Below are 26,457 nucleotides of genomic sequence, written 5' to 3'. Positions count from 1 at the left end.
CCACTCATTCAGCTACTTACCTGTAGTTCTACACTGGCTTCTGTCAGCTCCCTTAGGAAAGCCCATGGTACCCAGTTCCAGCTAAAAGCAGGGAGAGGCGGATCCCTTGAGAACTGGCATATTGCCTTCGGGGACAGGCTGAGAGTTTAGAAAATGCTTTCTATAGGACAAGAGGTCTACTGAAAGAACAACTTCCGAACTGTTTTTAAACCTCTCAATCAATTAAAGAACTAGAATACTAGCGACAGCAGAACTCCACAGTCATTAGATTACAAGAACAATGGGTGAAATCCTGACTCTATTGAAACCAATGGGAGTTTTGCCGTTAATTTCAGTGGAACCGCCCAATGATCCTTTACCTTAATAACTGTCAAAATATGCACGCGTACGCGCACACACACATACACTCTCTCAAGTGATCTATTTGGCTTGAAACCAATTAATATTAACACTGTTTTGGTGTTTGTTATGAGGAGATAAAAACAAAGCAAAGGGTGTCTCTGTTGGTTGATATTTGTAAGGGAAATGAGGAGGCAAGGTTGTTTGTTTGTTTTGTTTTAAAATTGCAGAAGGGAGGCTAAAGTTTGTTAATTACATGAGAGAGTCGGAATTAGAAATGGACATATAAAATTTAATAGCTTTGGTTTAAAATGCATCTTCAATTATACAATTAAAAAAACAGTAGGCAAGACCAAAAACTCCAGTTTGATAAAGCATACAACGTTGCTATTATTATAAGACCCGTTTCCCAGAGTATTTTATAGTGGAAAACAATCCCTAATTTAAGTCACATACTTCATTAAGATAACAGTAATAAGAAATAACATTCATATCAAGTCTACATCTACAAATGATCTAAATCTACTTCCCTAGCCCTAGACGGATTCTGTAATAAAACTTCCACTTCCAATAAAAATGAATATAAATTTGTATTTCTATGTGAGTGTACAAGAATTCCCTTGCCACGGTAACATTTCCCCCCTGAATTCATAAATGGAAGCCCAAATTGCAGTAAATTCAGAGAAACTTGGAGTACAGCAGACTTCGGGTTTTTTTCTTAAAACCAGGATGTGCTTAGGAGAGATTACACGTTGGGTGCAGTCTCATCAATATGCCCACGGCATTACAGGCATGTTTCTCTTTCAGGGTTCAGTCCTACAGGCTGTCTGCAGTCTGCAAAAGCACTGAGCACTCAATGTTTGCTGAACACCTGTACAGAGAGATTTTCACACAGCAAGGAATATGGAGCGCTCAGTAGGTCAGCAGATTGATCACTGAGGAGTAACGGAGGGGAAGCAGGCCTGGTGCGGGAAGAAGGGGGAATAGTCAGAGTAAAGGCTATGACAATGCATAGCAGCAATTTTAAATATTTTTTAATATTAAATATTAAAATATTTAACAGTGTTTCAGTCACAGGCAGCCACTGCTCAGTTTCTCTTCTCACAGATATAGGCTTGATGCTTCACGATGAACACTGAGCATAGTCTGCTTGCCAGCCTGCAGGACCCACTCCCCCTATACCTTCTTGGATTGCGAGCATTGTGCTACATGGCCCTACTGGTGGTTTGGGCCTTAATCTCTCAATCCTTATCTATTCACCTGCAGGATCAAGTTCGCAGAATCATAGGGACTGCCAGACTGGATCAGCGTAGTGGCCCATCTAGTCCAATATCTTGTCTCTGACAGTAGCCAGCACCAGATTCAGGAGGTGGTGTGAGAAAGCCTGGAGCAGGCAGTTACAGAATAGCTGACCATAGGGAAAACTTCTTCATAAACCCAAGAGGTTGGCTTATCCCCCGGAAGCACAAGCCCACAGCTCCTCTTAGGTTCAAGACTGAGAATACACAATCTCACTACAGGTACAGAATAGGAGTAACAGCCATTGTAGAACTTTATTTGGTAGTGTACAATACAAGCCTAACCCACCATACCTCACTGTACAGAGGGGTCTGCTGTATAGTAGGCATCATTCCTTCTGCTTGGGAAAATCCTCTTTAAACAAGTCATCTCTGTGCGTGCTATGAATATACAACGTGCGCTCAGGTTTGGCGCATACTAGGTTTTTAAATAACTGTTTGCCTGTATATAGTATCCTTTTAGGGAGGCTTCATTGCATATATTCACTGTATATACATGAACACCATATTTTTTATATATATATTATATATGACTCATATGTACACATTTACAAACCTTCAAAAATATATTGCACTTATATACAATACAGCTTCATGTCAAATGAGTTCACACGGTAACTTAGGTAAGTTCTTCATGAGCAAGGCAGTTTTACATTCCCCAAAGTATTATACAAGTGATTTCAGCAACATGCCCTGTTCAGCAGTAAACATTCTTGAGTCTAGTCTCCCACATCCACCTGCAGCTCCCATTAGCATGAATGGGAGCTGTGTAGCTGCATCTAGCAGAGAGCAGTCCAATAAGACATCATTAGCTGATAGGCTCACATGAATATTTAATAGATAAATAGAAGTTAGAATATCACCACTATTTCAAGGCTTCTCTCCCCATCCCCATTTGCTAATGTTTTGTACATAAATATTATTTAATTCCTGATATCTATGTTCATTCACTTCAAGTGCACTGAGTTAATGAGCATTGTTTTGTCCTTTCGGAAGAACAGAAACGTGACTGTATCGACTTTGCTAAACAAACACTGCTCCGATCCCTGGAAGAACTCAACCCACTGGGTTTCTTCTAGAGAAAGTGATTCGTGTTTTACCCAGAAGACTAAATTACAGAAAAATGTTCATCTGAGACCTTCATTTAAAATCCACAGAGATTTGATGGCTTTGGTTTTAGATCTCAGTGAGCGTGAGCTTGTAAGATCCTCCAGCCTCTTCAATCTGTAGTTGGAAGGTGTCTTCATTCGAATAGTGCTTCACAATATTGTCGTCCATGTTGATCAGGATTCTAGGAAGTAAGGCTGGTAAGTATTACAGCTTAAAGTGCAGAAGTTACCAGAAATGCATTAAGTGTTGCTAATTTAAAGCTAAAAGAACACCTCTGGACTGCCCAGAAATAACTTGGGATCTCTGCTACCCCTCTGTGACCTTTTCATCTTTATTATGGTTTAACTCAATGGTTCTCAACCAGGGGTACATGTACCGCTGAGGGTATGCAGAGGTCTTCCAGGGGCTACATCAACTCATCTACATATTTGCTTAGTTTTACAACAGGCTACAGAAAAAGCACTAGCGAAGTCAGTACAAACTAAAATTTCATACAGACAATGGCTTGTTTATACTGCTCTATATATTATACACTGAAATGTAAGTACAATATTTATATTCCTATTGATTTATTTTATAATTATACGGTAAAAATGAGAACATAAGCAATTTTTCAGTAACTGTGTGGCTGTGACACGATTGTATTTTTATATCTGATTTTGTAAGCAAATAGTTTTTAAAGGATAGGATAGGATAATGGAGATATCCCATCTCCTAGAACTGGAAGGGACCTTGAAAGGTCATCGAGTCCAGCCCCCTGCTTTCACTAGCAGGACCAAGTACTGATTTTGCCCCAGATTCCCAAGTGGCCCCCTCAAGGATTGAACTCACAATCCTGGGTTTAGCAGGCCAATGCTCAAACCACTGAGCTATCCCTCCCCCCCCTCACTTTTAAGTGAGGTGAAACTTGGGGTATGGAAGATAAATCAGACTCCTGAATGGGGTACAGTAGTCTGGAAAGGTTGAGAACCACTGGTTTAACTGATCTAATCTGCTTCAAAAGTTGCTGCTGTGACTTCAAGCCACACTTACAAACCATTGTCCACAATTTGAAAGAGCTGCAAGGGAGGGAGAATGATTTCGAAAATGACAAACAGAGCTGGGAGAAAGTCTCACACACACACACAAAATAGCCTGGTTGTGACACTCACCTGAATGCAAGACACATAGACAGAGCATGGTCTTGGACCTGGTTCTCCCGATTCCACTTTATATAAATAATTAAATATTCACTAGTGCAGGGACTTGGACTGGGGTCTCACAACCCAGGTGAATGCCCTAAGCACTGGGCCAGAGAGTCAGTCTCTCGCTTTCTGTCCCAACGAATGTTTGTTTATTTATACAAAATGTGGAACAACTCCAACAGGAGAGACAGAGACAAACCCCATCCCAGAATAGCCTGTTAGATAAGGCACTCACCTGGGATGCAGTTAGGGTGACCAGATGTCCCAATTTGATAGGGACAGTCCCAATTTTTGGGTCTTTTTCTTATATAGGCTCCTATTACCCCCCACTCCCGTCCCCATTTTTCACACTTGCTGTCTGGTCACCCTAGATGCAGTAGACCCAGGTACAAGCCCCTGCTCTGAATCAGGATGCTGGAGGCATCCCAGGCAAGTGCCATTACCACTGGGCTTTGGTTATTCTGGGGTGTGGCCTCTATATTTTTGCAGAAAATATCAAAAGGTCAGAGGTTTGTCCCACCCAGCAGAACAGGAAATTTTTTGAAATCTTGAAGGTTTTCATGGGCTGGGAAAACCTTTTTCAACACAGCACTCCTGACCCACAATCTTTGTGAAGCTAAATCAGTTTCAAGACACATGGACACTTCACAAAGCTCTGAACTGGTTCAGCTGGATACCTAACAAATATAGTGAGAAGGTGGGTGAGGCACTATCTTTTATTGGAGCAACTTCTGTTTGTGCAGTTCAAAAGCTTGTCTGCCTCACCGAGATCCTCCTCATGTCTGGGAAAGGTACTCAGAGGGTATGTCTACACAGCAACTAGACACCCATGGCTGGCCCACGTCAGCCGACTTGGACTTGTAAGGCTGTTTCACTGATATGTGGACATCTGGGTTTGGGCTGGAGCACAGACTCTAGGACCCTGCGGGCCCAGGCCCAAGCCCAGATGTCTATATAGCAGTGAAACAGCCCCAAAGCCTGAGCCCGCGAGCCCACGTCAACTGGCACAAGCCAGCGTGGGTTTTTCTTTGCTGTGTAGACATACCCAGAGTGTCACAGCTAAATACAAGGAGGAACAGGCTGTTTAGCATAAGTAGCGAACACACATTTCAAGGGACCATTCAAGGTGAAAATGGCCAGTTAAACACAGCTACAACTCTGCCCACAACCTAACAATTACGGATGTGACAACAAAAGACAACAGGGATGGCAGTTCAATTGCTGCAATCTGGACAGATCAGACCACTTCCTCTTTTCCTGAAGTGGTCCTTATGGATACAGATGCCTGCCTAAATTGAACTGCCTTTGGTTAGCAAAGCACACTTTCAGTTCACAGCTTTCCCATGCAGTCCTGCTTTAGTCCTTTGACTCACACGAGGACAGCTCTTTACAGCACATTCCAAAGGCATGCAACATTTAAGGATTGAAGACTGTGTCTTGTTCTGGTGTCCACAATTCAAAAAAGATGATAAATAAATTGGAGAGGGTTCAGAGAAGAGCCATGCGAATGATTAGAGGGGTGGAAAACATGCCTTAACCTTACAGTGAAAGGCTCAAGGAGCTCAATATATTTACCTTAACAAAGAGAAAGATAAGGAGTGAGTTGATTACAGTCTGTAAATACCTACATAGGGAACAGAAATTTGATAATAGAGGGCTCTTCAATCTAGCAGACAGAGGTATAAACAAGACCCAATGGCTGGAAGCCGAAACTAGACAAATTCAGACTAGAAATAAAGTGCAGGGTTTTTTGGTTTTGTTTTAAACAAACTAAGTGAGGGAATTAAAGGCAGTGATGAATTCTCCATCAATAGCAATTTTTAAATCAAGACTGGTGTTTTCCTAAAAAAAGATATGCTCTAGTTCCAACAGGAATTAACTCAGGGAAGTCCTGTGGTCTGTGTTATGCATGAGGTCGGACTAGATGATCAAACTGGTCCCTACTGGTCTTGTAATCCATCTGTGAATTTTGGAACAGATTTAGCATCTGTGTTGTGTATGAAGAGAGCACGTGTGCATGCAGGGGGTTTATAATGTGTATTTCTTTTCCTAAAGGCCGGACAATAACTCAAGATATCACCCTTTCTTTGGAAAGCTGCAGTAGATGCTACTCAAGACATACTCACCCTTTTTTACATTTCTTGAAGATTTTTCCAATTTTATCAAAAGGAACATCATACTTGTCCGATATCTAGAACATAAAAAGAAAACACAGTCCCTAAATCAGGGAGACTGTAGGCCACTTTGTATTTCACTTTTACTCAGATGCACGATACAATGATGTAAATCAAACAAAACCCCTGCCTTGCAAGATTGACACTGACATTCCTAAAAAATAATCCAATCGACAGGACATGCCAATTTTTAAATTATTATTTCCAGTTTACCAGTGGATTAATTACTAGGACAGGAATGCAATCAGTTTCAATGCTTAATTTTCTTATTTTCACTTTGAAGTTCCTGGCCAAATTTTTCAAACGTCCATATTTAAACAACTAAATAAAAGCGTTCTCATGACTGAGCAAACCCTCTGATTTCAATAAACAACTGAATCATGTTTTAACCACGACTGCTGCTATCAGGTGGTAACTGGGGTCCACGCATGGTGGCTTTATGTATGGCAGAACAGGCCTTAAAGAAAACGGGCATCGCTCACCAAGGATCTTCATTTTCCGTGATTAAAAAATAAATACAATTATCCCATAAAACCCCTCATTTTTCTGCAAGTAAAATGAAATGCTGAACTTTAGTTTCCTAGCCACAATATAGATAGGTATCAGTTGAACACAATGTTTTATTGATATATTTAAACTTGTAAAATGCTGGAATGATCCAGTCACAGTGCATTGTTTCTTGACTGTTGTCAATGGCCCCGCTGTTTCAGCCTCATTTTCGTTTTTCTGTTTATGTTTAGCGCTTCCCATGTGTTCTACAATTGTCTGCCTTTGAATGTAATCTACAGCCTGGCTGCCTACAGTACAGAATAGCACATCACCATCAATGCGAAATTTGTCCTTGCCACACTCAGTGACATGGTCTTTAGGGGGGATTTTTAAAGTTCTCGGCATCTTTTCATAACTTTAATTACTCACATCTAGAGGCTGAAGTGAAATTTGAGATGCATTAAAACACAAACTCCTGTACTCCATTACGTAACCTGTGACATTTCACTCCATATTCTTTATGAAAATGGACTTATGATATGAATATGACGTAACTGAGTGAATATTTTAAGATATCATTGGAAAGCTTATAATTTACTGAATGTGATTATCCAATTTGTATGCCTGTATCATTTCTGTATCTGAAATTAAGAATATTGACTATGTATCTGTATTTCAACTATGCTACTTTGGGTGACGCCCACTGCTAACACTTCAGGTATAACAATAGAAAAAGCCAGACAGGGCGGATGGCCCATCAGCGAGGATAATGGACTGTGCAAAGGCTTGGCCTTCCTGCGGACACTCCATACTGCCACTGACTCATGGACGCTGTGATCCTACAGAGTCAGGTGGTCTTGTCACCTGATACTAAACTTACAAGAAGTTCCAGATAATCTTTCCACTGGAAGGGAAGGGGTGTGTGTCAAATTTGGGAAACAGGATTCCCGCCTTATGTAAATCCTATTTAAGGGTGGGGAGGAAGGCAAACGAGGCTCCTCCTCTCCATGGCTTGTCTGCCCAAGAAAGAAACACTGCTAAAGCCACGTGAAGAGAAGGCAAGGGGGAAGTCCAGGCTGGACCCCTGTCTCAGGCTGGAAAGAAATACAACTGGAACTCTGAACCACAGAAACTTTTCAACCTGCCTAAGATAACATTTAGGGTAAGAAATTACATTTCATAACCTGTTTCTTAAGTATACTGAGCTTAGCTTGCATATTTTGCTTTATTTGGTCAGTAATCTGCTTTGTTCTGTCTGTTATATTATTTAAAATTTACCTTTTGTAGTTAATAAAATTTGTTTTGTTTATTATTAAACCCAGTTTTTGTCATTTCTAACGGGGGGGCAAGGAGTCGTGCACATCTCTCTTCACACTGAGGAAGAGGGCAAATTTTATGAGCTTGCACTGTACAAATATTTCTCTACAGTACAAGACAGTAGTATTTGGGCTTGTCTCCCAAAAGGGGTGGGCACGTGAGTGCTGGGGGAGCCCTCTCACACAGAGCAGACTTCAGTCTGACTGCAGCGGGGGGGAGAGGGGGTGCTGCAAGAGGCCGGAGAGCTTAATTCAGCAAAGCAGTAAGAGGGAACCCAGGCTGATTGAGCAGGGGGAGACTTAGTTAAACCCCAGCACATCAAGGGGCATCCCAGAAGGGGGGTCCAATCTGTCACAAACTGCTCCCCGTATATAGAGGTTATTAGAGTATGTCTAGCTATGTAAATTTAAAGTGCATTAAAAAAATCAACTACAAGAGGGGGAGGTTTTGCGCATTGAATAGGCGACACTGGTACTTTCAGTAAAATGTAGTTACTAATTATGTACGTTTTTATTTTTTTTTTTACAAAAGGTAAAAACTAAAGATTCTCTATAAAAATCGCAAATTCCGCGTTTTTGCATGTCAAATGGATTTCTAGGATCCCCGTTGATCACACTTCAGCCCTCTCTGCACTCAAGAGAACACACTGGTAGTTGAATTGGGTTTTACATACGTTTTGCACAAACTCTCCCAATTTCAGGAGCTACTTTACAGCCCACAGTGGAAGCCAGTGTTGCTCTTTGTCAGTGCCAGAGAAAGGGATTGGGCACCCCAACCAGGTCTATTACTGAAGTTACACTATGTGATTTCAGAGCGGTGGGGGGTGGTCTTGAAGAGGGGAGGTATAAATGGAGAAACTCCTGGGGAGAGGGCAGGACATGCTAGCCCCCACCTCCCAGAAGCGATGAGGCGAGGAACTCACATGCTCTAAGGAAAGAAGATGACTGCAAATATCCAACAATAAACTGGCAAAGTGAGCTCAGTATAAAAACAGCAGTCACCTCATTAAGTGTTTTATTACATACACCACCATAAAACCCATAACAAAGTGGTTGCTATTGTTCTACATCCAATTTTCTTTGGCAAGCTGCTTTATCTACAGTTTTGTTTTTGTTCTAATCTCACACTGATAGCAAATATCCATCTTGCATTAAGCAGTAACGGGGGATTCCCTGATTTAGACCTGTTCTAGTGCAGACATTCTGCTTGCTCCTACATCCGGGTCTGAGTAGAACATGCTACAATTGGGTCGATAAACTTCTCTTCTTCCCTCTTTAACCCCAAAGATTAGATGCAAGTGCAAGTCACAACAGCCATGATGGAATCTCAGATTAGGGAATGGATTTTGGATCCCAAGGCTAAGGCTAATAAGGGGATATATAAAAGTGACAACACTCAAACCCTTCAACCTTAACAAGGCACCGGTTGGACAAAGACCAAGCAAGCAAAATCAAACGACCAAGAGTTTCAATGTTGTAAATTCAACAGGCACTCCCCAAAGTAACCTCTACACTTTCCCTGGGCTGCACCCCAGCAGGCAATTGGAGGAGTGGGTGATATTTTGCAGTCTAAGGGCTTGTCGACACTGCACCACAATGCAGACTATGGGGGTGTAAACTAAAAAGGTATCTAGCTCGTGTTAACGTAGTCCTGTTTGAAACTAGAGACCTTTTTAGTTTGTACCAGCAGCCTCCACTCAGAGCAGTTAGAGCACAAACTTTTGGTGTGTTCTGCAATTCACACCCCAGTAATCTACATTGTGGCACAGCACAGACAGCTTTAAAATCACACTGTTGTAGCCAGTAGCAAGAGCTACAGTTAAGGGTGCACAGCAGTTTCCATTCCAACCTCCCTGTTTTCACATGCTCCCAACTTCATGAAATATTCACTTTTTTAATTTACATTTTCCAGGCTTGGTCTCAGACTTAAGAAGAATTTTATTTCTGAGTGCATGTGGGCATGTCTATATAAAGTTAAAGCAAAATCCCTTCAGCCATTTTTTATTATGGATAATAAAAAAAACACCCAACACTTTTCCCATTGCAAAAACAGATATTTTGCTGTAACCCTTGTTCAAAAACACCTTCAAATTTAGCATTAAAATAGTCCCTGGGAATGAGGATCCGATTTGCTAGGCTTGGAGGGAAAACAGAAAGTAATGAGAGACTGACAAAAATAGAAGTCATTTGAACATGCTCCAGAAACTGTTCCAGCAACTAATTAAAATGTTACCCCCAACTATGAAAAACAGTCACAAAGTAGGACCCTGCGGATTAGATCAATGGAAAAATCTGAAAAAGCTTCTTCTGCAGCTCGGTGAAGAGAGGATCTGCATGAAAAACAAACCTAGGAGTGTATATTTTCCAATGTGACTAGAGATTTTGGGGGTCTCAAGATTTTGGACATCGAGTCTGAGATGCCTAAAAGGTACCTGGTGTTCACAGAGTGCTGAGCAGCACCCACTCTTCAAAAATCAAACCCCTTTAAGAGGTCTCCAAGTTGGACACCCAAAAATGGAGGATCCCAAAAATCACTAGTTACATGAAAACTTAAGCTACATCCACTCTCTTATGTGGAGATTCTTCAAACGCTGAATTCTCAAGTATAGAAAAATAGATCCCAGGCAAACGTGTTTAATATTTCTAGAATCCAGCTATTCTTGACTAAGATCACTACTTAGAATGTATCAGGAACTACCACTAAGCCTGCTGGAGCCCACCACAGACTTAGCTGCTCCCCTGATGAGCTAAGGCCACCCCAGCACCAATAAAGGATGCCAGGAAGGAACTCTTTTGCTTGCTCTATTTTTCAAAGTCAGCTTTAAGTAGAAGCTGAGGAGTTAACTGCAGTGTTCTCCCCTTTACTCAAAGGTCACTTAGGTGGAGAACCAGCACCTACTTTTTAACAGGAAGCAACAGAAATATTTAGATGACAAACTGCGGCTATGATTCAAGCTCAGTCATACTCTAAGTATTTAGGATCTAACACTAGGGAACCAGGTGTCATGCTCATGGTTTCACAGACCGGACACAAGGTTTTATGAACTGCCCTGATACTTACAGCTTCCATTAGACCTTTCAGAGATGGTGTCTTCAGCATAAGTGCATCGAAGACTTCTTCCGACTCCTTTCGGACATACAGCAACACTGAATGCAAACCAGAGAGAGTGCTTTAATATATTTGTTCCTTGAGGACGAGGCATAAGTGAGTGTTGTGAAAGCACAGAGTAACACACATTAAAATAATGCAGCAAGGATATGCATACAAACTTAGTTAAATCTATATCGAGCAATCATGATTACTGTCGCCCTGTCCCAGAGAATTTTGAGAAGGACCCGGTGGAGCAGTGGGATAGGAGGGAAGGCATACTTCAGCCCCTCACCCCACAGTATTAGGAACACGTCGGCAATCAAGCCCAGACTGTCGTTTTGGAATGAGCAGAACTGAGGGCATTGTGTGTCGCTCTTGTTGGCGAAGAGATCTACTTGGGGATAACCCCACCTTTGGAAGACTGACTGTATGATGTCCCATCTGATTGACTAATCGTGCACACGGTATGACCCGCTGAGGCGATCCGCCAGCCTGTTCTGTACCCCTGGAAGGTAGGAATCTTCCAGCTAAACGGATCTGACTATACAGAAGTCCCAGAGGAGAAGAGCCTCATGGCAGAAGGGTGAGGACCAGGCTCTGCCCTGTTGGTTTATGTAGAACATGGCGGTGGTGTTGTCTGTCAGGACTGTCATGCTGTGACCTTGCAAAGCGGCATGAAAGATTTGGCAGGCCAGACGAACCGCCCTGAGCTCCTTCAGGTTGATATGGAGAGGCATCTCGTCCCTTGACCACAAGCCTTGTGTCCTCAGATCCCCAAAGCGTGCGCCCCAGCCCAGATCTGATGCACCTGTTACTAATGTCAGAGAAGGGTGGGGCTTGGCGAAGGGGACACCTGCACAGACCACTGGTCAGTCCAGCCACCAATGCAGGGATTCTTGTACCTGCCCCAGGACCGTCACCACGAGGTCCAGGGGGTCTCGGGACAGGCGGTAAGACAGTGTGAGCCACGCTTGTATGGGCCTGAGTCTCTGTTGGGCATGCTTGACCACATATATGCATGCTGCCATATGCCCTATTAGCTGCAGGCAACACCTGTCTGTCGTGGTGGGATATGGAAGCATTGTTTTGACAATCTGCTCTATGGCTTGAAACCTGGGCTCTGGAAGGCTTGCTTTTGCCTGTACCGAGTCTAGCACTGCCCCTATGAACTCTATCCTTTGCGTAGGTATGAGTGACAATTTGGGTATATTGAGGAGGAGTCCCAGTCTATGAAAGGTGTCCATGACCCTTGTCACGTGGGACTGGACCTCGTCCTTGGAACAACCTGTCAGTAGCCAGTCGTCGAGGTACGGGTACACTCGGACTTGCCTTTTCCGCAAGGAAGGCCGCCGCCACCGCCATGCATTTCGTGAACACTCAGGAGTGTGGACAGGCCGAACGGGAGAACCGTGAACTGGTAGTGATGTTGGTTTATGGCAAAGCGGAGAAAGCGGCAGTGTGCCGGATGGATGGGGATATGGAACTAGGCGTCCTTTATGTCGAGGGCAGCGTACCAATCTCCCAGATCCAGTGACGGGATTATAGTGCTTAAGGAGACGATGTGGAACTGGAGTTTGACCATAAATTTGTTGAGTCTGTGAAGGTCTAAAATGGGTCAGAGACCCCCCTTTGCAGGGATTAGAAAGTAATGGGAATAAAGCCTCTTTCCCCTTAGCTCCTGTGGAACCTCCTCCACCGTCCCTATCTCGAGTGAACGGACCTCCTGCCTAAGGAGTTGCTCATGAGAGGGGTCCCTGAAGAGGGACGGTGGGTGGGAGGGAAGGAGAACTGGAGGGAGTATCCTACCACAGTACTGTGCATAGGACCCAGAGGTCCGATGTTATACGGGACCACGCACGGTAGAAGTGGGATAGCCAGTTTAAAAACCGAAGGGATGGATCCGGGTACTGGGTTGGTACACTGTCCTCGAGTATGCCTTCAAAACCCTTGCTTGTTTCCGGGCTGGGGTTTGTTCTGGCCTTGGTTAGGCGTGTTAGTCTGCTGTCTACACCTGTTGTTTCTGCCCCGCCTGCGACACGGCTCCTGTCTGGGGCAGGGTTGATACTGCCTCTGCTGCGGAGGCTGACTCCTAAAAGGGATTTCTCTGGGTTGTCGACATATGCATCCCTAGCAACTTCAGGGTGGCCCTAGAGTCTTTAAGGCCATGCAGCCTGGAGTCTGTTTGCTCCAAGAAAAGGCCCCGAGCCCTCAAATGGGAGGTGTTGGAGGGTGTTCTGGACCTCCAGAGGGAGGCCCGACACCCATAGCCACGCTGAGTGTCGCATGACTACCCCCGAGGCAATGGTTCTGGCCACAGAGTCAGCTGAAATCGAGGAAGGCTTGTAGCAAAGTCTTATCCACCACCTTTCCTTCCTCGATTAATGCCACAAACTCCAAGTGCGAGTCCTAGGGCAGACGATCCTTAAACTTGGACATGGCCGTCCAAGAGTTAAAGTTAGGTCTATTAAGGATCTCCTGCTGGTTGGCTGTACGTAGTTGGTGGCCCCCGGATGAGTAGACCTTTCTACCGAAGAGGTCCAGACGCTTGGCCTCCTTGGCCGTTAGGGCAGAGGCTTGTTGGCCCTGTCGTTCCTTCTCATGGACTGCTGAAACGATTAGGGAGCAGGGAGTCATATGGCAGAACAGGAACTTGTGGCCCTTGGAAGGGGCGAAGTATTTCCTTTCTACTCCCCTGGCCATCGGCATGAGAGAGGCCGGAGTTTGCCATATAGTGTTGTAATTTGTCTGTATGGTCTTTATGAGAGGGAGCGCTACTCTGAAAGGACCCTTGGGAGCCAGGATATCCACCATTGGATCTTCCTGCTCAACTTTTTCTTCTGACTGGAGGCCCATATTGAGGGCGATCCTGCAGAACAGTTCCTGGTGAGCCCTGTGGTCAATTGGTGGTGGTCCTGAGACTGATGTACCTGCCACCGCCTTGTCTGGGGAAGATGAGGATGTGAGTTGCTGCTGGTTGCCCTCATCTAGACCCTCCTGTGGGTTCCCATACGCCTGGGTCACCTCAGGGCCTGACAGGGCTGACACCCCTCAAGGTGTTGTAGTGCTTGGTACCGCCCTGGGCAGTGGGTCTGCCATCATCAGTTGCTTTTGGGGATCTGAGGGCAGCCTGGAGAGAGTAGCCTCCCTTGCCATTGATGTGTACGTGTGTGGCGATCTGGAATGGCATCGCATGAAATGCCCGGACCTGGAGGCTCTGGAGACGGTGCCCTGTTGCTGATGGTAGGCCCATGGGGTCCAGAAGGGCCACTGACTCAGAGGAGGCCACTGTGGCTGCCATGCTGAGTGTGACTCTCTGCTGGCCACAGTTCGATGCTTGCTATAGCTGGAGCGACTGGAGTTGGCCTCGGAGCTGGAGGATGCTGACGGAGAGGACCAGGGCCATGCTGAAAGTTGAGCGGCTGTAAGGTGCCGTGAGGTGCGGGATGGGGAGTGGTGCCTGGCTGACCGGGACCACGCACAGTACCAGGAGTCTCGGGACCAGAGCCTCTCACTCGGTGCTGGTGCTGGGCAAGTGATGGAGTCATGGACCGGCGTGTAGTCGCCGCGGGTACTGCTGGTAGGTTCGCCTCCGGTGCTGTAAACTCGCGCTGGGTCGCAGGTGCCGGGGAGTAGAGGGACGCCGAGCTTGAATGGGAACGGTGCCATGAGCAGTGCCAAGATGGTGACCTCGAGCAGCGCACCATTGCTGGCTTCCCTCTGGAGGGCACCCTCTTAGGCGGTGCTGGAGGCTTCTCCCTGCATGGGAGGGGATTTTGCGTCGACAGCTCAATGAGGTCTTTCACTGCCTTGAAAGTGTCGGGCGTAGAGGGGTGTTCCAGGACCTCCTCCAGATATTCATCGCATTGAACTCGCTGGGTACCGGACTCAGGCTCACAACCTGTCTTTGTGTGCCGGGAGCCTCTCTGAGCACCTGGGCAGCTCTTTGGGGAGAATGCCCTCTTTCCCCTTTCTTGTGACGCTTACTCGGTGTTGGAAAGGTCGACCGGGTGTTGAGGTTGGTCGTCCCCCCTTGGGGCTGGCGATTTAAGGTGCCTGGGGGTGCCGGGTCCCACACGGATGCCGGGGCACTTCGCACCAAGGAAGCCGGGCCCGGTTCCAGTCGGTCAGGGGCCAGCGGTTGTAACGTGACTTCCATGAGCAACTGCTTTAGGCGAAAGTCTCTTTCTTTCTTAGTGCGTGGTTTGAAGGCCTTGCAGATTTTGCAGCGCTCTGCCCGATGAGCCTCTCCCAGACACTGGAGGCAGGAGTCGTGGGAGTCACTGTTAGGCATAGACCTGCGGCACGTGGCGCAAGCTTTGAAACCCTGGGCTTGCAGCATGCCCCGCAGCCCAAGGCTGGTGCCGGAACTAGCTTCCAAACACCTGAATACAATGGTATTTAACTAACTGATAACTATCTAAGAACAACTCTAACTAGAAGACTGAAAGGCTAAGGGATCACTCACAAGTGAGAGAGAGAACATTCCAACGCTGCCACGGACGGTAAGAAGGAACTGAAGGGGGGTTGAGCCATTATATACACTGCCATAAGGGCGCCACTCTAGGGGGCTCCCCTGCCGTCCCGACAGGAGCTGCTAAGAGAAAAAGTTTCCGACGTCCGTGCACACGGCGCGCACACACCTAGTTGGAATGGACGTGAACAATCACTCGAAGAACTTGCTATTCCTTCTCTTTAGTTTCTTGCAACTGTCTATACTTCCCCCCCCCATTTTAGTCTTGTCTCTCCCCCTCTTTGCTTCCCCGTTTCACTTCCTTGCTATTGTTCAGAAATATTTATTAGCAATCATGTTGCTCCATCTAGTAGGATATGGATTTGATTCCCCACTCCAAAGATCGGACTGAAAGAATGAGAAGCCAGACAACCACAGTGTCCTCCGGCTCATGGAGACGGAGCTATTACACAGAAAAACAGCCCCATTAAAAACTACATTAAGGCTGAGTAATAAGCCAATAAGAGCAGGGAAATGTGGACATGTAACAGCTTCAAAGTCCTTAATTCACGCTCTAATTACTAGGTATTGTGGCACATATTGTTAACAATGTTTGATAGCTCATTGCTCTGACGCACCTGTGATTTGGAACAATATACTGTAACATCTAGGTCAAACAGGGTGAATTAAGCTTGGATGCTTGGAGATTTTCCTTTGGTGGAAGAGGGTTTGAAAATGAAGGCAGAAGGAGGAGGGTGGATTTAAAAGCAAACACAGCAATAACCATCTATACAAGGGAAGCAGTGTGGCTTAGTGGACAAAGCACTGATGGACTCTGGACTTCTATTCCTGATTCTTGCACAAGCCTGCTGGGTGACTTTGGGCAAGTCACTTCACCCCCGTGCCTCAGTTTCCCCATCTGTACAATGGAGATGATACTGGCCTCCTTTGTCAAGTGCTTTGAGGTCCACTGATGAAAAGTGCAATATAAAAGCTAGGTATTATTATAGAACATAAATATGATGCTATGGCAGCTACCCATAGAATAAGGTCCCCATTTTATGATTTAGTAAAGAAACCAAGCTCTCATTAATTCTCATTTTCCCTTAGCAAACATCTTCATTAGTTTATCGCAGCCAGAGGGGAAGGACAGCCATATGGATAAGGTTGTAACTGGGACTTCAGAGACAAGTCATTTAACCCTTCCGTGCTCCACTTTCTCCATCTACAAAATGGGGATGATAGCACTTCCCTACTCAACAGGGTGCTGGGAGGTTACAAACCATCAGAAAAAGCCCCCAAGAAAGTGGTGCAATTCTAGATGGGGAAAAACAGACACAGGGAAGTTAAGTGTCTTGCCAAAATTTACTCAGCAAGTCAGTGTTTGAGCTGGGAATAGAACCCAGGAGTCCTGATCACGAGACAAAAACTCCTACTGTTATTAAAACCAAAATTATGTATTTGCCAGTTTAGCTGGCTCCCCTGCTGAGGCAAAAAAAGGGAATGTTTTCCTCTCCTAATAGGAGGAAATGCACAGACAAAATGCACAGCAGATGCACAGATAAGAATCAGATGGGCACATCAAAAAAGAGTAGACACTACCCTCCCCGATCCACCCAAAGAAAAGCATTCCTACCCCTGACCTGGCTTTCTTTCATGACATGGCAATGCAACAGACGTGTCTTTTTAAAATAAATAAATAAATAAATTACCTCGTTTTGGTTCCTCTATTCTGGTCAGTTTATTGGGAGGTGCAATAAAATCATCTTCAGTTATATAAGGCCCCCTCTTCATATTAGAGCTGCAATAAGGGGGGAGGGGAGAAATGTATCAACAGCAGCATCCGCAGGAGCAGCCTCCTTGCCTGGAAGCAGGGAAACTGCCACATCATGGATCTTATGATGAACATAATTTCAGAACCAGGGTAATAACTACCCTAGTTACAATGGGCATTGCCTTCTACACAAGTCAATACACATTATCTAAAACTGCCCAGGTGCTTTGATTCTGCTGCTCTCTCTCTCCAACAACAGAGTCCCCTTGTGCTGCTTAAGCACAACACCAAATCACCTATTTACCTGGAGATTCTGGGCAAGTCCCTTTGGAATGTGAATATTTTTTGGCACACACTGGAAAGCCCAGAGCAGCCAACCTGAGTGTCAAGCTGGCTGCCTGGTGATGGAGAGTGCCTGCTATGCAAGATTTTCCATTTTGGAGAAGACAGCATCACTGACAACCTGGGCCCTGTGCTGCTTACAGGTCTTACTATGGTCTGGGACTTATATAAGGGGAGGAGAAAAACACCTAAGGCCTTGGCTACACTGGCAATTACAGTGCTGCATTTGCTGCACTCAGGGGTGTGAAAAAACACCGTAATCAGCATCTGCAGCGCTGCACGCTCGCTCGCAGCGCTGCAAGCTATTCCCCTCGGAGAGGTGGAGTACTTGCAGCGCTGCGAGAAAGCTCTCGCAGCACTGGCGGCGCGACTACACTTGCGCATCACAGCGCTGCCTCGGCAGCGCTGTGAATCCACGAGTGTAGCCAAGGCCTAATATTAGAGTACACGGCAAGCTCTTTGGGGCAGGGACCTCACCTTCCTAGCTGATTTTACAGCACCATGCAATTCAATAGTGTTACAGAATGAATGAAATAGCGAGTCTCTTACCCTTCACCCTCCAGTTCTTCTGGTGCAACAGGAAGGACCTTTAAAACAAAGCAAGAAGAGATTTTGAGTGTACAGAGAAAGGTGCTCTAAATTAAACTATTGGATGGTATATGACATGGGACCATTAACTGGAACCTACTACAGTCTGTGTAGCTAGCTAGCTGGCTAAAAAGTGGACCTGAGAAGCCAAAATAGGAACATACAGATCAGACCAGAGCTCCTAGATCAGTATCCTGTCAGTGGTCAGCACCAAACGCTTCACAGGAAGGTGAAGAATTACCTGCCCACAAAGCAAGTTTTCCTCTAAACCCCATTTGTTAGGGCTTGGCTTATGCCATGAAGCACGAAGGTTTATATGATCACATACTTAAATGTATAACCACTGGGAGCAAAAAGTTACAGTTAAGAACCAGCCCAGTGGCTATGTACAGTATCATTACATAGGCAGACAATGCTCCTAATTTTATATTATGGGCACACAATGGCATCACATACATGAGTCCCACGCTGAAGATTGGCATGGTGAAGGTCGGGGATAAAAAGAATTGGCTGAGTGTCAAGATCTTGGGATGGCTTGAAGACAGTGACGTCTGTCCGCTTGTGGGAAGGAAGCATTGGCACTTTGACATCTGGAACTGTAAAGAAATATCAAAGATTGTAATATATGGAAATTTAAAACAATGACATAGTTGTAGCCTTATTCCTTAAGAGCAATGTATTGCTGTTAAGCAGTGATGTGCCGGGGTGGATGTGAAGGGGAGGGTCTTGGGACCCCATTGTTAAAATTTCCCAAGTTTTTTGGGGGGAGAGGAGGGGAAAGTGCGAGGCTTCCCCTTCTCTGATAGAGTCACCTATTCTGGGGGCCACTAAATTACCCTGGCCAAAGATGCTTATTCCTTTTGGAATGTGTCACATGTCAGGTATTTTCAGTAAAATCTTCCCAAAGGACTGCTAAAAATCGATGCAGTTCCTCCCACACACCCTAATTTCAAATGACAGAGTTTGAACACTGTACTCTTCATTACACTCCTATTTTTTCAGGAATCTACCACCAGCCTTTCCAGTGAGTGGCAGGAAGTGTTTGCCAGGTGGCATTGCTTCCCTCCTTGGCTGGGGTTACGAGAAAAGGCTTTTGTCTAAATGGGTAAACAAATGAATTAATAGATTTCCCCCTGTAGCTCACTCCTCTGTGAGCTCATGCACCCTGGGATATGGGCATGCCTTGTTTCAATATTGGTAGCATATCACCTCTCAAAAGCACACAGAGCTGATCAATATTTGTTTCACATTTAAAAACATTTATGAAGGATGGTCTTAGGGGCACAGGACGGGAGAGTCACATCTAGGTTCTAGTCCCGCCTCTGCCACAGACTTCCTGTGTAACTCACTGTACCTTTCTGCACAGGAGGGGAGACTTCAACCTCACAGGGGCTTAGTGAAGCTTCAGTCATTGAGTATTGAAAAGCATTTGGAGATCCTCAAATGGAAAGCACTACAGAAGCATTGTTACTACTGCGGAATAGAGTTCGGCAAGATACCAACATTTTGCAGAATGGAAGGTTCTGTGAAAAATTTTGGTTCACCATTCTGAATTGAAACAAAATATTTCAGTCTAGTTCAATATTAATCTGTACCCCTGTTAGCCACTATGTGCCTCATGGGAATTGTCATTTGGGTGCTTCTGGGGTGGACCACATGTACTATAGGCACTGTGGTCCCATGACTCCCATGATGCAACACGTCAGTTCAACCAGTGAGAAAACCACAGTGCATCATGGGAGATATAGTTCAGCCAGGAAGCCTAGCCTACAGAGAATGTAATATGAGGTATCCAAACTACAGCTCCCACAAGGCACTTTAGCAACTCTGATGAACAGAGATTAATGTCAAACTGACCCAAAATGAAATATTTTAATTTGGGTTAACAAACTGAAGTGTTTTGATTTGCGTGAAGCCTGCCCAAAATGAAATATTTCATTTTGAATTTCCTATGGAAAAAAGTTGAAAAAATTTCAAAACAATTAGTCAAAAATTGAAATTTTCTGTGGGAAAACTGATTTTCCAAAACTTCAACCAAAAATTGCCAACCAGCTCTACTATGGAGCAATCCATATAGATACAATAATTGTGTCTCTGGAAGCAACTGTAATGCTTCTAGGGTCACCAGATGTCCCAATTTTATAGGAACAGTCCCGATTTTTGGGTCTATTTCTTATACAGGCTCCTATTACCCCCCACCCCCATCCCGATTTTTCACATTTGCTGTCTGGTCGCTGTACTTATAGCTCAAAAATAGCCAAACAATATGTATTCAACCTTAATGGGAAAATAAACAACACATCTGGGCTCAGCCCAAGCATGGGAAGTTTAGCCCCATAAGCAGCATTTATGAAGAAAGATATGAACTTCTACAAATGGGGGGTTTAGCATGCAATTGCTATTTCTCAGCCATTAGCTCTAGTACTGTGCACAGCGGTCTCTGGATTCTGCTTGGGCTACTAACTTGGGATAGGAGATACGCCCCACACACACATTTGTTAAATGCTAGCAAAGCGTTGAGCCTTCTTTTTATGATACATTTAAAAACTCTGCTCTCCCTGTAACTGCCCTTTAGCAACTGGATTTCCCTGTGTCATTGCCTTCTTCTGAAGCCACACTGCCAGCCCGCATTTGCTGTGTCAGGAAACCCTGTTTAAACAAGCTGTGAGGTTAATGCTTATTGAACCAGTCAGACTGTTAAAAGCAGAGCTTCTGACAAGCATGTCAAAACATTATCTTCAAACAGTCCAGAGGAGAGCAAGGAACACACACTTTTCCTTGCTGCACAATGTGAAGGAGAAACAGGGATATAAACTTTACATCAAACAACTCTGTTAACCTATAACTGACCATCAAACATTGGCTCTGTAGGAGTCAACATAAAAGTATGATCTGCGGGAGAGAATTAAGAATGAAAAGCAAACACATTTGGAAGGAAAAAGCTAGAAAATCTTTTGCTCATTCCAGCATCAAGCCCCTCGGGATTACTTTTACATGCGTAGAAACAATGTCTAACTAGACTATTAACTAAAAAGGGGCAGCTCAGCTCTAATGGGTTGAGTACAAGGCTGGGAATCAGGAGATCTGGATTTGTACTGCAGACTCTGCCAGTGACTTGCTGCATAGCCTTGAGTAAATCCCTTAAGCCTGATTTGCAGAGGTTCTGGGTATCTCCAGCTCCTACTGACTTCAGTTGGAGTTGTAGGTGCTCCACCAGTTCTCAAAACCAGGCCCTTAACATTCAGTTACCCATCTGTAAAACAGGGATAATAATGTTTACCCAACTTTAAGTGCCTTGCACAACACTTCATCTTAGATTGCAAGTGCTAAGTGTGATTTCATGCTGGTCCAAATAGCACTGCCTTCTCCCTCTACTTTCTCTGGCTGCTAAAAGGGATTGAGTGGGCTCCACTGTACATCCATAGTGCACATATAGTTTCTTTTCAAGTGAAGAAGAACTGAGGTTCCTAACTTATCCTGTGCATTGCAAAATACAGTTCACAATCCCATATACAGTGGATTAAAGTGAAGCTATTTTATTGCTTGCCTTTTTTATTTTTCTTCCATAACTCCTTTTATAGGAGAATTCCACTGTACTGAAAACAAATTGTAGTCTGTAAGTGACATGAGGCCTACCATTTAAACACTTGGTGGAATAATTTCTACTTACAGGCATTCAACTGGGAGCTGGGGTCAGTGCACTTGCCTTTTCTTTTGCTTTGTTTTCGTTCTTCATCCCTGATCTTCCTCTCTGCTCCCTGTCAGATGACAGATTGGGGAGGAAGGGAGGAAAAAAAAATAGTATCCTCAGTTTGTTTTTATACCCTCAGGTCAATGACGTTGATCTTTACATAATAGAACACATGGAGGTCAGTCTCACACTAACCACTTCATCAGGTCAGCCAGAAAATCTGTCCGGTACTTATTCTGAAGTGCTATCATCAAATCAAAATTTAATGAAAGTTTCACAATCACCTGAATTTGTTTTAAGTATGGGACTGGGGTAAAATGGCAAGTTACCACACAGTTACTTCAGTTATTTCCATATATTTAAGAGAATAGCAGTGTCTAAGATATAAGACAGTGATCATTGAATTTTTCTCCGATTAATAATATTTACTGAACTTTTAATCAAAAATATTCCTGACGCTATAATCAAGCTAAATTCAGATCTCCTAGAGTTTTACAAGGATGGAACAAGACATACTAGCATGTCAAAGAGTCTTCGTCAGCAGTGACTGTGCCATCTTTCACAGGACTAAAAATAATACAAGCATCACTTTTCATCCTTCAGAACAGTGCTAGCTGCTATGGGATCAAACACAAACCTAATACAGAATAGATAGAAGCAGAACTACCTCACATTTACAGAATTCCTAGTCCCTCCTCCCCCCACCCAAAAAAAAAGTGACCAAAAAAAAAAAAGAAACAGCTAGTCAAGTTTTCTATGACGTATAAGCATTTAGATATCTCAGGAAGGAAGATGGTCTAAGGCTCTGGGTCAGGACCCAATGAGATTTGAATTTGTTTCCAAACTCTGCCAGAGACTTCGTGTATGATCTTGGGGCAAGTCGCTTAGTCTGTGTCTCAGTTCTATGAAACGGGGATGACTGTAAACTCTGAGGCAGAGTTTAAATGTATTTTTGTACAGGACCTAGCACAACAAGGACCTAATCTCAGTGGGGACCTGTCAGAGTGGGTAGGTGGTGCTGCAACAGGTTCTATTGCAATAATTCAAAATGAAACGGTGATGGAGTCTCCTTACATTAGTCTAAAAACTAAGAGTAAGCCATATATAGGCCAGACTATTAACTTTGGATTCAGAACAATCATAACCAAAGTGGCAGCATCCCTATGCTCATCTGCACGTGCCAAACACCTAATCCCATTGCCTGCCCAGAACATAGGATGCATTGGAAAAATTTGGCATGGGAAGGAAGATTTGGTGATCTGCTTTGTAAAAGGAAAACTCAGATTGGCTTGTAAACTGGGTCTCTAACACTGGGGGAAATTGACATGTCACACAAAACACAGCAGAAATGTAGTTTCTGCAGTTAAAGTACTTGCATTTCTGAACCATTTGCCAATGCTCAATACAAAAATAAAAATGGAGGCCCTTGCACACGAGTTCTCCCCCAACAAAATGAAGTTTGACAACCTGATCAGGAAAAACCTCTCAAATAATAGTAATATTTGGCAACAGCTGTAGTCCTCTAGAATCGTCCTGTTATTCTCATCCACAAAAAATTGTGTCAGAAAATATACAGGCTAAGCAAGAAGAGTCACTTCCAAATGACTGGATTTCAGGCCAGAATTCAAAGTGCTGACTCTTCCCATCCCAGTTCAGTGATTCAAAATCAATTCCCTTGCAGTACTGACAGCCAATAACGTAACTTCATCTGCTGGGCTAAGCCACTGTAGCAGAACCAACAAAGGGTTTTGGGGCTTGACAGCAAGAAATCACTTATATACAATCACACTGCAAGACATCTGATAAATTAAGAAACAATTATACAATGTAATGTAGGTTAATAACTGTGTTCAGACAACTCAACACATCACAGCTATAACGAGGCTGTTACGAGGCAGTATAGTCTAGAGATTAGAATGCACATATTTGAGTTCTAATCCTGGCGTTGCCACCAGCTCTCTCTGACCGGGGCTAAGTCACCCAACTTCTTCATATCTCAGTAACCCTCCAGTAAATGGAGATATTTACCTACCTCATAGGGGAGATGTGAGGATTCATTAATGGTTGCATGGCACTTTGAAGATATACAGCTATACCCAGAATGACACTAGAATGCTTGGCACCTAAGTAAATTCAAGGGGTTGGCAAAAGTAAGCACCAGGATGGAGAACTGGTCAGTAGCCCAGGAAAGATGGCATTTGAGCTGTGGTTTACAAGACCCATCTGTTTAGTGAGACTTATCATCAATCTTTGTAACCGGTGGTGGGCTTTTTGATTAACAAGCAGTGGGTTCTGCCAAGCTAGAATAAACGTTATTTTATTAAAGTAAGGTCCCCAGATGCCTCAGTGAGTGGGGCCAGTACATGTTCCTTAATAAAGATGGGACATGAAATCAGAAAGGCAGAATGACTTTGTTCTTGCCACCCTAGCCAAAAGGTCAACCTCACCAGAGATGGTGCGGGGTTGGGGGAAGAACTGGCAGAATAGACACCACAAGGGGAAGGAGGAGGAGATGACAGGAAATTAGAAATAGAGGAGGGGAGGCCAGCTCCAGAAATAATCAGTTCAAAGAGGAAAAAAAGATGACCCAATATTAGATTTGCAGCACTTCAAGGCAGTGATCAACTTCTAGAAGACACCTAATGTTTTGGTGCTGTGAAAACAAGCAGCATGGATACATTGATATTCTATCATGGGTAATATTTGCTTATGTTAATGGTCTGACTTTGTCCCCTACAAAATGGGATGGCATTTAAAAAAAAAAAAAAAAAATACCTCAAGCTGCCACCATTATACAACCCACTGTAACTTCAGACTGAAGGGGCACAACATCAGCCTGCAACATTAACATAGCAGAAGTGGAATGCAGCCGCAGTACAGAGTCAGTGAGGGCCATAGGGGTCAGTTCAGATTTTGCCTCAGCCCTATATTTTCTTGTTCACACAGGGTTAAGTCAAGTATTTACTGTTATTCAAATGTAATATTTCAGAATTGCAATTTCTCTGTTGTACCTTTTGTGTGTGTGTGTGTGTGTGTGTGTGTGTGCGCGTGCGCACACGCATTTCCAATATGTAGTGAGGAAATCCTCCTTTGTTACACACCCACATCCATACAGCTGTATGGAACTTGGTTTTTAAAAAGTGATGCCGGTTCTGAGTCACAGGAGCACATTAAGAGCCTCTCGAATTCAAGACGGCCAAAAACCACAACTCCAGGCAGTTGCTGGCTGTGTACAAGAATGGCTAACAATGAAGACAGCAGATTTTATAATTCACACTGGGCAAATAGATTATTTGCTGAAAAATGCACTTTTGGTTGACTCCAAATTATCTGCAGATTTGACACACACAGTTTCAGCCATTCACAAAAATGACCAGAGGAGGGACGGGGGTGGAGGGTGGTTGGGCGGGGGTAGAGGTAAACTGGAGGGTGTAGCCCCAAGATTGAGGACCCAATGATCTGAAGTCAGCCGCGACCACTCCGGGAGAAAAGCACACAACCGGTTGGAGAAGGGAAGCTTTATTGTGGGTGGATCCCTGGTGTGAACTGGTAGGTCGCCCCCGGGCGTCCCATCAAAACTGATGTTTCCCTGCCTGTTTACCCGTGGAGGACCCAGGCTGGGGGGCAGACCAAGACGGCTTCTGTGGGTGTTTCTTACAGTCCTGTGACTTTTTATAAGGGGGCTTGTATTTACAGTGAGTGGCCTGGGTGGGAGCCTGCTGAGGCTTAAACTTGGGCCTAGCCAGAGGGGGACATAGAGGCCAAGTGTCTTAAGCGTAGTGCGGGAATCTTTCAGGCCGTGCAGTTTCACGTCCGTCTGTTCCGCAAACAGGGCCTTGCCATGGAACAGAAGGTCCTGCAGGGAGTTCTGTGCCTCACTGGACAGCCCAGACAGCAGGAGCCATGACACCCTTCTTATGGGCACCGCGGCGGCCATGAACCTTGCAGCTGTATCCGCAGCATCCAACGCTGCCTGCAGGGTTGCCCTGGCAGCTGCTGTACCCTCCTCCACCCAAGCTTTGAACTCCTTCCTGTCATGCTCCTGGAGAGAGTCCTTGAATTTGGGTAAAGAGCCCCACAAATTGAACTCATACCGACCCAGGAGAGCCTGATGGTTCGCCACCCTTAACTGGAAACTCGAGGACAAATAAACTTTTCTCCCAAATAAATCCAACCTCCTTGAGTCTTTATTTTTCGGAGTAGAGGCTGGTTGGCCCTGCCTCTCCCTGTGGTTGACTGACTTGACCACCAGTGAGTTGGGGGCAGGGTGGGTGTACAGGTATTCATGCCCCTTGGAGGGCACAAAGTACTTCCATTCTGCCCTCTTAGAGATGGGGGCAAGGAAGCCGAGGTTTGCCACAAGGCATTTGAAATTTTTGCCACCCCTTCGTGGAGTGGAAGAGCCACCCTGCCCAGTAGTGAGGCGGATAGGACGTTGAAGAGGGAGTCCAAGGGTTCCTCCACCACCTCCACCTGAAGGTTGAGGCTTGATGCCACCCTTTTCAAGAGTTCCTGGTGGGCCTAAGAGTCCTTCTGTGGAACAGAGGGAGGAAGGGCCATAACTGCCTCATCAGGAGAGAGTGAGGATGCAGGTGAGGTATTCTGCATACC

The 26,457-nt window shown here is 44.8% G+C and overlaps 1 protein-coding gene across 5 annotated transcripts in view; it reads right to left on the bottom strand.

The window, feature by feature from the left end:
• Positions 1-610: 610 nt before the first annotated feature.
• The window catches only part of GRHL1 (grainyhead like transcription factor 1), a 63,367-nt gene continuing 37,520 nt past the window's right edge, over positions 611-26,457 (bottom strand). For 2 of the 5 annotated variants that reach the window (XM_054023805.1, XM_054023803.1), the window contains exons 10-16: positions 21,826-21,913; positions 18,612-18,751; positions 18,117-18,154; positions 17,164-17,252; positions 10,972-11,057; positions 6,058-6,122; positions 611-2,928 (exon numbers count right to left, since the gene is read on the bottom strand). In XM_054023805.1, coding sequence (XP_053879780.1) covers positions 2,814-2,928; positions 6,058-6,122; positions 10,972-11,057; positions 17,164-17,252; positions 18,117-18,154; positions 18,612-18,751; positions 21,826-21,913 — 621 coding nt within the window. In that variant the 3' untranslated portion in view covers positions 611-2,813. Of the gene's footprint in view, positions 2,929-5,506; positions 5,556-6,057; positions 6,123-10,971; positions 11,058-17,163; positions 17,253-18,116; positions 18,155-18,611; positions 18,752-21,825; positions 21,914-26,457 lie in introns of all 5 variants that reach the window. The other 3 variants (XM_054023807.1, XM_054023806.1, XM_054023804.1) reach the window with 2 other exon arrangements.

The sequence above is a fragment of the Malaclemys terrapin genome, chromosome 3 (genome assembly GCF_027887155.1).
Source record: "Malaclemys terrapin pileata isolate rMalTer1 chromosome 3, rMalTer1.hap1, whole genome shotgun sequence".
In the NCBI taxonomy this organism is placed as follows: domain Eukaryota; kingdom Metazoa; phylum Chordata; order Testudines; family Emydidae; genus Malaclemys; species Malaclemys terrapin.
This window is presented reverse-complemented; position numbering and strand designations above follow the sequence as displayed.